A 12148-nucleotide genomic window follows, 5' to 3' on the forward strand; every position below is an offset into this window, starting at 1 on the left:
AAAAAAATAAATTATTTATTATATTTTGAAATAAAATGTAATAATGAGATGAGATGATGTGAGATAGTTTCTGTATCCAAATTATTCCTGCAGAACCCCCCTTCCCTTAGCGTTGTTTAAAGGCATTCTTCACGTCAACCAAGTTTAGATAAGGGCCACTTTTATTGGAGCCAAGGCAAGAATGCCACTAATGGGGGGTCTTTTAATTAGCAACTTGGGGCAAATGTTTCTTATCTTTAAAGGTGTTCGACCCAATATTCTTGAAGGGACTAGTCTAGCTTTGTATCTCTTTGCCGAGCCATCTGTTTTATCCTTGATCTTGGTGCAAAGCATCTCTCTGGCAAGAATACTTTTACAATAAAATTGACGCATACAAACAATGTTATTAATTAATTGTTATTCCTTTTCGTTCTTTTTACTGAGTGAGAAGAATATATGCATTTAAAATTTATGAACAAACCCTTTTTAAATTGTTCAGAAATTCAATTAATCTCATGATCTTTTCAAACCATACCTTATAATTTTGAATACAATTCATGACTATACATGATAATAGTCATTCTGCCCAATGTGAACTAAGGGGAAAGACGAAAGTCAATTATAAAAAAGACCAAGACCGTTAATGGATCACATTGGACCGAACGACCTCAGGATAATGGTGCAGTGTGAAAGAGGCATGTATAGCACACGCACTATATGATATTGGATAATGATACATTTATAGTTTTTTTATAACTATTTTACAATTTACTTTGCAATCAATAAATGGAAATTATGTCATTTCACTAAAACTGAATTTCAATTTTATAAAATTAATCTTGTTGTAAAGTTAACCATTTTCTTTATGGAAATTTTTCCAATTCCCTTAAGGAAAACGTTCGAAGACAGTCCCTGATCAGAAACCACAAGGATCATCCCAGCCCAGGCCAGTTCTATTTAATTAGTCGCATAAATACATTAATACATCAGATTCGACCAAAGGATCAGCTGAGCTTTCATTTTCTGTATGGTTTTAGCGTTGCAAGTTGAAGAAGTAAGTCAACTATTTTTTATTAAACCTAGAGAATCAAAGCCTCTTAAAAAAGAGGCGAGAAAGTCGTGAGGTTCACTGAGAAAGTAGGAGCCTCTCTTCGTCGTATTCTAATCAAGAGAAGCCATACGTTTCAATATTCCTTTTGCCCTTTTGCCATCTTCTCATTCTAGCGAAGCAGGGGAAACCTTTTCTTAATCACGAAGGGCCATCCAGTAAAGGCCATATTTTTAGAGGAGATTCTGGCATTAAGTTGGTCTAATGACGTGAAAAGAAATGCTATTTATTGCAGTTTGATTGGTAGCAGCCTCAGCGAATATGGACAATGTCGAGTTGGTTGGTTTCGAAGTTGGAACTGAATCAATCAAAAGCTCGGGTTTAGCGCGTTTAAATGATGAGCATTGATCTTCTTCCCCAAACATAATTGAGCTGAAAACTCATGGGCCAATAAGAGACCAATTTCTCGGGATGCAAGCCCACATATCAATTAACTATGGAAATATAGATCGCGGTATCGACATCTTGACTTACATATTAGATTTCTTTCGTACTAATCTGCTAAAGTTTTGTACGTATTTTTTCTTTTATAAAATAAAGAATCTCACTCTCAAAAATTCTGAAAAAAATATAAGCTCAGTTTTTTAAAGAAAAAAAGGTTAAAACAAGAGCACTAATGACTAAACTAATAAATAAAATGACTAAATATTTCCCGTAATTTAGGATTAACTTAAAAAGAAAACACGTTATGTATTTCGAACGAGTAATAAAATAGTGAAAAAATATGCCGGCAAAAACGGTTGAAAACAATGAGTGGCATGCACGAAGACGACAGTGATCAGCTGGCTAAAGCGAACTTTGCACTCAAGCATCCAACTGCCGATCGAAGACAAGGGTTGTATATCTTGGCATTTAACTGTCAACTAACAGGCTCCACATAAGGCACAGCTGCAGTTTGTGATTGGCCGGCAGTATCATGAATGTCTAATCACAAACGGGCGCTGCCAAAAGTGAACATGCATACAAAAAGAAAATAAAAACTCCGGTCTTAATTATAGCTAATTTGATTAGTTGCTTAATCGCGTAATTATTAAATACGTGTTCACCTATGCATACCAACTTCCTGTTTTTAAAGCTGAAACATCCAGCTTCGTCTTCGTGCCCCAGCTAGCTCTTCTTCTCCTCTTTTTCACTCTCTACCATGGCTACCCAAATACATGGACATTCGGCGGCCTCCATTAGCGAAAACCTGGAATTAGAAGAGAATGATATCGTTGAAGATTATGATGAAGAGATGGGTACGTCTTCTTCTTGTGGCTGTTTCCGGGGACTTTGCTTTGGATGGTGCCCGGATAACAATGTCACCCGTAGACATCTACTTCTGCAACAACACGGAGAGAGAGAGGAAAACTGGGTGGCGAATAAGCTGAGGCAGGTCAAGCAGTTTTCGGAGGTGTTGGGTGGGCCGAAGTGGAAGGATTTTATTCGATTTTTCAGTCTGCGTGCAGGAATTAACAAGAAAAGGAGGAATCAATATCGCTACGATCTGCAGAGTTACGCGCTTAATTTTGATGATGGAATAAATAGAGAAGAAGATTGTGCATAACCCGATGTCATGGCTCTATATGATACGGCTCCACTTGGTAGTACAAAGACAAGTTGGGACGTGATCACGAACCTGTTGCCTTTTTTTTTTTTAATTATTTTTGTTTTGTTTTTTTCCTGTTTATGAAATCCAATTCATAGCTGATCTAGCTGAAGTTCATTTCAGATAAACATTCTTAATTTGGATATATATCTATATTTATATTTTATAATATTATATATGTGTGTGTGTGTGAACATATTGATAGATTCACCCTTGAAACATGAAGGTACTTTCTCATAATATCTCGCTACACTACTATTTATTATTTTTTTTTTATTTTTTTATTATTATTCACTATTATTCAATATTTTATTATTATTTTTTCACTACTATTCATAGAATATTTGAGAATACCTTACTACCTAAACGCAACCTAAATCTTGGGATTAGGACTTGATATTCATCGGATGCGTCAATGTTCATGTTTTGTATCGTAGCATTATGTAGAGAAAATTCAAAACTAGCATTAGCATTTTATAGATCATGATTACAGGCGCTAAGCATCAAAATTGCTCCTCCATTAACCGTGTTAGCTTGATGGATCATTAATAATAATTATAGTCATTGCCTGACCCATTGGAATTAATTACTTGTATCAAACGTATTCCCAGTTGATTTCATGAACATTTTTAGAGAACGACATACCAATTAGCATTTTTAGAGAACGATATCATGTGAAATTAAAAAGGGAATTAATGAAGAGCATACCATTATGATATTTCGTGCCAGTTATATATATGGTATTTGGAATTGCTCGAAGAGCATGATCAGGTCCATCAAATTTCAAACTATTAAAAACTTTTATGCTATATTAATTTGAAATAAAATTAACTCTCCAATACAATTTTCAATCAAAAGCTATAATTGAAGTATAAATGTAAGGCAACATGCACAGATTATTACACTGTACATCCACATTTAACCCTCACTATTAGTATTCACAGGCTAGCTAGGCAGGAAGAAGGAAAAAAAAAAATCATAATCTTGTCAACGGCATTCAAGCCATTTTCAGAATTAATTACAATTCATAAATACTGGACTTCCTACTGAGATTGGCATCATATAATATATATATATATATGCGCTACACTGTGTAAAGCCTTTGAACATATAATTTGTGAAATGTCACGAACCGATTTTATCATCTCAACTCCATCCTCGAGTGTTTTACTTGAGCCCAGAGTCGTACCATGAAGGCCTATAATATAAATATTTTTGGAGTAGGCTGGATTGATTACTAAGCACGAAGAGAGAGATCAGTCGAGGAATTGTTCTTGAATTTTCTTCCTTCCATTTACATAAACCGATCACGGGTGTTTTCACCTGCATTACTTCTTTTTCAAATTATGGTTGGTGCAATGCTCGTGGGAATTTTTAAACAATCAAACAAGCACTTTTTAATTGGATACCTCTTGCGTTTGCTCTTCAAGACTGTAGAAGTCGAGGTGTTGCTGTGCCAGTTCCTCTTCCTCTGATTAATGAACCAATTATTTATCTGCTTCAATTGCAACCCAGTTTCCTGTACCAACCTTGCCTTATCTTCCTCCTGTAATTTCATAGAATTTAGGAATAGATGAGCAAAATAACTTCTATGAAGCTTATAACTTAACTCATTAAAGGATTTCTGAAGAAAGCAGATTCAGCTCGTAACTGACATAATTTGTACACAAATATTTGCAACATTTGTTTGACTAAACTGATATTAACTTCTAAGCAGCATACTCATTATAAGGTTTTTGAAAAAACCAGTTTCAGCTTTATACGCACTTCAACTTTAGGAAGGAGAATTTGTGGCTTTTGACGTGAGCATACACTCCCGGATATGGCGGGGTGTCGTATTGGCTCTATATAGCCTTTTGCCCTATTATGAAGTCAAACTATAGTTCAAAACGATTTCTCAACTATTTCTAACTGGCCCAAACTTACAGTGGGGTATGGCCACTTAGAATGTGATTGCCACCATGCTTTTAATACCGAGGTGGTGTCTCCAGGAAGTTTTCCTGCTCTTCTCTTGCGTAAAATTTCCTCCCTTATGTCTACAATTTTCTCCTTGTAACCCTATAAAGAGAAAGAGACTACTGTTCAGTTGGCAACACTAAAGATATATCATAATACGTTGCAATCAATAGTCCCAGAAATTACCTGTTTCAGTTCATGTTTCAACTCTTGCCTCACACGCTCCATTAAGGACCTCTCAGTCTCTGTTGGTATAAGAGGACCAAAACCCATGCTATCTGGACCGTCAAAACTTCCATCAAATAAGTTGGCATCACTATCTCCTTGGTCATCATCATCATCAGACATTGTTGCACCTGTACCTTCACCTGGAGAGACTCCTGTTCATGCAAGCATTAGGAGAAATTATAGCTTTAGTAAGTCTTGATTTTCCCATGCATGATTGCTTCCAGACCAAAGTGTAAAAAAGAAGTTGATTTTCTAATGGTGCCTGGTTTGATGGGCAGACCATTTTGAGCTTGATAAGACGCTGCCTTATTAGTACATCTAAATAACCACACGTAGTTTAAAAGATTTTTTCATTTTTTTCAAGTGAACTATAGTGATTTCAACACTCATTGTTCTAGGAATTCTTCAGCATTAATAGTGGATGTTCCATGCTAGTATAAAAAAGTGTATTGCAATGGTTTGAAAACATCTTGCAGCTGCTAAATTACCCTCCCCCCCCCCCCCCCCCCCAGCAGGGTATTTGTTGTTCCCCGCAGTTGGTAGCTAGACTGTAACTATATCGCAGTGTCATAATTTCTACTTGGCATGGTTTGTGTGATCAAGTAACTATCATAGGATATCACCTGTTAAACTTTGTAAGGATTGCTCAATCTCCCAGCAAGCCATTACTGCCTCCATTGCATGGACCCGGACATGTTGTTGCAGTTGTTCTTTAAAGGAGCAAAGCAACAGAACATAATGTGTCTACATTAACAAAGGAGAAGATAAAAAACCTGATTCTATCATGACAAGCCAATTTACAAAAAGGGCATAGAGACAGCAAATTACAGATGTACAGGACAAGCAGGCATGTAAGCCTTATAAGCTTAAATTAAAACTTTCCACCGTAACTCAGTATCATCCTGTTGGTTAAACAATTAACTAACAGCATAAACAGAAACCTTTATTTTTATAAACTCAGTCTTTTCCAAGAACGTTGACATCTATTTCTACCACTAAACATGGATCATACCTATATATATAAATATTAAAAAAACATAAACATAAATAAATGTGGTGAATCAGACTCCAAATAAAGAGATTATGGAGTTCCAACTAATGTTTTTTGTATGGGAAATACTCCAGCCACAAAGTAATTACACAAAAGCAATCTCATAAACTGACGCGGCTTGATGTAACTTGTCAGATTATAAAGTTATTTTTATTATAAAGTAGATCTAACGGATTAAATGAAAGCATGTCAGTTTGTGGGATTGTTTTTGTGTAATTCCTTTGTAGATGTAGCAGTCCTATTTTTGTATAGCCAAAGAATGCATCTCACACATTTAGAAGTTTTGACATTCAATACAAGTTAAAATGACACGCTTCCAAGAAAGTTCAGTTCCCTGATCTGTTGATGGCTACTACGCAATCTGGAGCTTGCTGAGTTTTTCTATATGCCTGTTCTGATATTGATTATAGCGCATGAGATATAAAATATTTATGTTGGTTGTATCCAAGTTCCCTCGTATTAGCATAAGTGAAAATATCCGAATTTCATGCGTGCCACTAGCCCTCACGAGGATCCAATTAATATCATATTTGCAATTAGCACACGTACCTTTGGAGTTGTTAATTCTTAAGTTACACTAAGAACTCCAACTAATTGAAAGTAGTATATGTAATCCTACATGAAGTTTCAATGATGAAAAATATCTATGCGGTATATGATAGAATATATCATGCATGCATGTAGTTCAGCACATATCCTTGCTACATACTCTCCAGATTCCGAATGACCTTTAACCCTGTATGACTACCAAAAATTATATTTTTTACCATTTCTGAAACTAACCTGGCAGACAGAAGTGCACAAATGGTTAGGAGAGGTTAGTTTACTCTCTCCCTGTCTGGGATTTCAAATCATCAGAGATAGCAAGAAGTTTTCCAACAGGCACTAGAACTTTGTGACAGAGAGTGAGCGGAGAAAAAAATAAGTCAAGAACATTTAATTCAATGAAATTAAAATGTAAATAATGACGTTGGGCTGCCTTCAAATTCATGGTGAGAACCATGGGAAAACCTCAAAGATTCATGCCAAAAAGAAAAGGAAAATTCGGGTATCCTGGATATGGCTTTCTAGCACAGGGATTGTGATGCCCTCTCATTGATTAGTCCCAATATGTGAAAGCTGTTTAAATGATTAGGTTCATCAGTCGAGGTTACTCCCTTTATTCACATAACAATCACCATGATGTCTCGCAGCCCAACTTTGGAGTAACCTAAGCAACGTAGACAACTTTAACAATTTTTCTTTTTTGTCTTTTTTTCTTTCTTTCTGAGTGTAATATTCAATGAAAGCATCTGCTAGGTTTTTTCGGCTGAAAAGACTAGGAGTTCCTATTCCTATCCTTGTAGGACTTGAGAGTCTGTGACGACAAAGAAGGATATGTGGTGGCAATTCCTTCTACCAGCGGTTAAACAAGGGACTTCCAATATTGGCATTCCGGAAAAACTTGAGAGCAAATTACATGTCGGTGAAGAACATCTAATTTGCTTTCGGTCCTGGAGGGCAGCATGAACTCGGCACAGATCACACTCTGTTTATTTTATTTTATTTTTTTTTTGTGTATGCACAGTTAAATGGACCTCAACGGCTTTCCATACCCGGGAATGCTGGAGAATTGATGGGCCACGCAGAGGCATGCTAACCTTTACTTGATAAAAATTAAAATTTAAAAAGTAAAGTTGTGCTATCTATTCCCAAGGAAGAAAGGCCGTTTAACTTGAAGACATCTATCAAATCAATAGGCAGCAACCGGGAAATTACCAGTAATGATGCATCATCCTTCCTTTTGCTTCATGAAAAAAGAGTTCCACCGTCCATTCCAAATTACAAGCCACAAAAACACCAACTAGGCTTCGGTCCCAATTGAATTATAGAAGCAAAAAAGTGGTCTTTCTCGCCATTGCCAATTTACCATTCCTCACGGAACAATACAGATTGGTAATAACTTCACACTTCAATCACCAAGAATGCCTAGTCGATGGATTGTCTTCAGAAGAAATTTTCATAAAAAAAAAATACCCTAAACACATCTGAATTTGATGGATCATAACTAGGAATATAACCAAGTAGTTGCACATACATAAAGGAGATAAACGATAAACACAAATTTTCGTTGTAGAAAGCTTTTAATTGCAACAATCAACGAATGTTGGACAACAAAACAACGACATCAAAGCGAAAAATACGTACCAAGAACTGATCGAGCTCCTTATCGTCCCCAACCATGCCCGTAGAACCATGTCCGAGAGCCGAGAATTTGGCGACCACATTCTGGGACTGGGCAAGCTGGGCGTCGATCCTGGGCAACTGGTCCACCGGCGTAGCGATCCGGAGGCATGCCACGTGGGCGGAGAGCAACTGCTCGTAAAGCGGATGGGCCAGAATCTCGGCCATGTACCTTGCATTCTGCCAGTTCATCACTCCATGTTCCCCGCTCTCAACCACAACTCCCACTCCTACGGCTCCCTCGCTCTTTTTCGGGTTGCTGCTGTTGAGGTTGAGGTTGTCGCTACCGCCGCTGTTCTTCAAGTTCTCGGCCGATTCGTGGGACATGGTGGCGGCAATCATGGAGTTACCGCCGGCGGCAACGTCGTCGATTACGTTACTGTTGTTGCGGTGAAGGATGGGGCGGGACAGCCATTGGTTCGAAGATTGGGAGACGGCGGTAGAATCAGAGGCGGTGTGGAGGTTCAAGAAATTGGTGCTGTTAATGTTATTGTTGGTGGTAGTGGTGGTGGTGTCGTTGTACTGGGCTTGGGTGCGGAGAAGGGCGTTGTTGAGCCAATTGGGTGCGGTTTGCAAGGGGTGGTGGTGGTGGTGGTTGGAGCCGGGTTTAGAGGTCGGGTCAGAGGTGGTTGAGTGGGCGGCGAGTTGGTCGATGGTGCGCAAGGAATTGTTGTCAGGCAAGCCTCGGTTTTGCGGTTCCTGTTGTTGGGATTGGTCCGTGAAATGCTGGAGAGGGATGTCTTGGGAGAGGTGGTTGTGGTACGCCATGAATGAAGTAAAGAGAGGGTGAGACAGAGAGAGAAAAACGAGAGAGATAGAGTTTATGAGAACTACTCTCGGATGATGAAGAGGTAAATGGCCTGGATATAATAAGACTTACAAAAAGACGCAGATGAAGTTCAAAGAAGAACTCAACGAGAGACAGAGAGAAAGATGAGCCATGAGGTTCTTTGAGTTACTAAAAACGAAAAGGGGGTATGTGTTGGGGAGAGAGAGAGAGAGAGAGAGTGAGTGGTTAGGCTGGTTTGTACAGTGATATCAAATGAGGTCAAATATTATTATTTTAAAAAAATTATAAGATGAGATCATTTCTTATCCAAGGATGTCAACTCGTGTTAATGGATCGTGTTCATATCGTGTCAAAATATGTATATTATACTATATAGGTTAATCCTAACCTAACTCATTAAGTTTATCATGTTAATATCTCAAACCCTAACATGACCCATTAACATAACGGGTCGTGTTGTGTCAACCCATTTTGACCCTTTTATATAAATGGATTAAACAGACTCAAAATTAATCTCTTTATCTAGTTAAATTTAGCATAATTTTATATAAATTTTAAAATCACAATATCTATAAAAAAATATAAAACTAACTATAAGTCTAAAATTACAATCAAAACAATAAAAATATCGAAATTAAAATCTCAAAAATTTTATTTTTTAGGTATAAGGATATAGTTGTAACTTTAACTTTCTTAACGGGTCATAACGGATTAACCCGAACCCGTTAAAGCTAAACTTTAATCTATTTTTATCGTATCGTATTTGTGTTAAATTAATAGATCGTGTCACATATTACCCCCACCAGTGATAGACGGTGGTTGTTTTTGTGAGGATGGTTTCGAGTTCAGGTGATCGCTCGGAAAACTGCTCTAGTATGAACCAAACTTAGGAAGTATGTTGATTAGGCCATTTGATTAAGCTCACCCTTTTTGTTTCACAATTATTACTATAGTTTTTGTCGTTAGTTGTAAACATAAATTAAATGGATTGGCTTTTGTACACGTCCGTCCTCCCTACCACTCAACGTCTCTCATGATTTCAATCACACTCTAAATGTAACTTGATTAGTATTTATAAACCAAATATAATTTGGACTTTTCCTTGATGCTTACATTCTCAAACTTATCAGCAAATCATGTCACAAGATTGGAAGCAATGCAATAATATTGTTAAAAATTGTAATGGTGGGATTAAAAAATAAACTCAATTATGGCACTATACATATATTAACCAAAATTTTATTTATTCAAAATACTAATTAATTATGTGTTTGTACAAATATTACTGTAATCAATACGATATAAGAGAAATAATATTTATAATTTAGGTTGTACAAACGCCATTTTTTTTTAAATGAAAAAATATGAAATTTATATAAAAAAATAATTTTTTAATAATAAATTATACTCTTTTTTAATAAAAAATATTATACAATGATATTTTATAATATTATTGTGTAATGTATTATATAATATATGAAAAAGTCTACTATGTCGCTCCATTATGACCGCTCAATTTGACCGTTGGTTAAAAATTTTTTTTTTATTTAATAATTAAGGAAGTGATTTTAAATGTATTGATATATTTTTTTATTTTTTAAAAATATTAAAAAATTAAAAAAAAAAAAAAAAAAAAAAAAAAAAAAAAACAAACAAACAAACAAACAAAACTATTGGACGGCAAGAGTAGCCGGCATAGTAGCCCACTCGTAATATATTATGTGTATATATTACCCTTAAAAGAATACGCCGCGTTTACGTAATCTATAAATATAGAATTACTCATTAATTCGTTGATATGACGTTCACTTTCGGTTGTAGTAAATAGTAAAGTATGATCATTTAAAAAAAAAATGGAAAAGCTGTGTATATCTCTATGGTTCGTCGGTTGACTATGAATAGGATCGGACGGAGGAGATACTTAGCCCCTTTGGATAAGGTGGAGATGAAAATTAAAAATTAAATAAAATATTTTTAAATATTATTATTATTTTAATATTTGAAAAAATTAAATTATTTATTATATTTTATATTTTATATAAAAATTTAAAAAAAAATTATAATGATAAAATAAGATAAAATGAAATCGTTTTTATATCTAAAAGAGGCAAATCAAAATAGTCGATATTTATGACTGTTTGAGATTAAATGAGATGGTTTTAAATTAGTTAAATAAAATATAATTAGAATATTATTTTTTAATATTATTATTATTTAAAAATTTAAAAAAATTATATTATATTTTATTTATTTAAAAATTTAAAAAAATTATAATAATGAATAAGATGAAATAGTATGAAAATTAGGTGTGGCCCGCTGCCCTGCCCTGCCCCCGTGCGGCGGGGCGAATCACCCCGTCCGGCAGATGTGACCCCCACCCCGCCCCCTGTGGATTTATATATATATATATTAAAAGAAAAAAAAAACCTAGGTATGAAACGACATGAGTTTATATCAAAACCCATCCCCCAGCCCCTTTCCCGATTCCTGAACCTTCTTCATTCTCACTTCTCCCTCTCTGGCACGCTCTCAGTCTCTCCCTCTCTCTGAGTTCTCGACGTCTCGCAACCGATCCCTCTCTCTGCATCGTCGTCCCCATCTCGTCGTCGTCGCACAACTCGCGCCCAGTCTCTCTCTCTTCATCTACGTCACCGAAGATTCAAAAGTAAGAATTTGCATGACTTGCACCCAGTCCCATTCGTCGCCGTCGCCGTCCATGCGGGGGTGCAGATAGATGGAGGTCTACCTCCACATCCCGGCCACTGGATGGGATACGAGAAAAAATTTTCCATTGACCGGGATGTGGGAAAAAATTTTCCTCTTGTATATGCAGGGGCGGGTATCACCTATAATGAAAATGTTTCTCTGTATTAAAACCGCCACGACTAACAACGTATGCTTGAACGAAAGCGCGTGGGAAACAGTTGTTTGCGTTCCGACCAAGCGTGCACGTTGCTGGTTCTCGAGTTTTGCCGTACGACAAAGGCAGGAGCTGTTTTTTCCCAATACTTTTTTTTTTTCTCTTTTTTGAAGCTCAAGTCAAAGGAGGAATAATTTAGGTCGTGATTAGAGCAGTTTCATTAATTGTTTATTTTCATAGATTAGATAAAATAAATTGAGATTAAAATTAAAAAATTGAGATTATTTATTGTTAAAATATATTTTTTTAATATTATTTTTATTTTAAAATTTAAAAATTTGAAATATTTATTTTATTTTATATGT

The 12148-nt window shown here is 36.0% G+C and overlaps 2 protein-coding genes across 4 annotated transcripts; one reads left to right on the forward strand and one right to left on the reverse strand.

The window, feature by feature from the left end:
* Positions 1 to 2228: 2228 nt before the first annotated feature.
* LOC121260322 lies at positions 2229 to 2633 on the forward strand. Its single transcript, XM_041162146.1, has one exon. The coding sequence runs from the start codon at positions 2229 to 2231 to the stop codon at positions 2631 to 2633; it is 405 nt and encodes a 134-aa protein (XP_041018080.1).
* Positions 2634 to 3589: 956 nt separating this feature from the next.
* Positions 3590 to 9053, reverse strand: LOC121259368 (homeobox protein knotted-1-like 3). 3 transcript variants are annotated; one of them, XM_041160929.1, is made up of 6 exons: positions 8098 to 9053; positions 5483 to 5603; positions 4818 to 5011; positions 4602 to 4733; positions 4085 to 4221; positions 3590 to 4009 (listed from the first exon to the last, which is right to left on the reverse strand). In XM_041160929.1, the coding sequence occupies exons 1-6, from the start codon at positions 8899 to 8901 to the stop codon at positions 3970 to 3972; spliced, it is 1428 nt and encodes a 475-aa protein (XP_041016863.1). In that variant the 5' UTR covers positions 8902 to 9053; the 3' UTR covers positions 3590 to 3969. The 3 variants fall into 3 exon arrangements, with proteins under 3 accessions (XP_041016863.1, XP_041016864.1, XP_041016865.1); XM_041160930.1 differs by having other exon boundaries at positions 3590 to 4006; positions 8098 to 9052; XM_041160931.1 differs by having other exon boundaries at positions 3590 to 3998; positions 8098 to 9051.
* Positions 9054 to 12148: the final 3095 nt, after the last annotated feature.

This window comes from Juglans microcarpa x Juglans regia, chromosome 4D (assembly GCF_004785595.1).
Source record: "Juglans microcarpa x Juglans regia isolate MS1-56 chromosome 4D, Jm3101_v1.0, whole genome shotgun sequence".
NCBI lineage: Eukaryota > Viridiplantae > Streptophyta > Magnoliopsida > Fagales > Juglandaceae > Juglans > Juglans microcarpa x Juglans regia.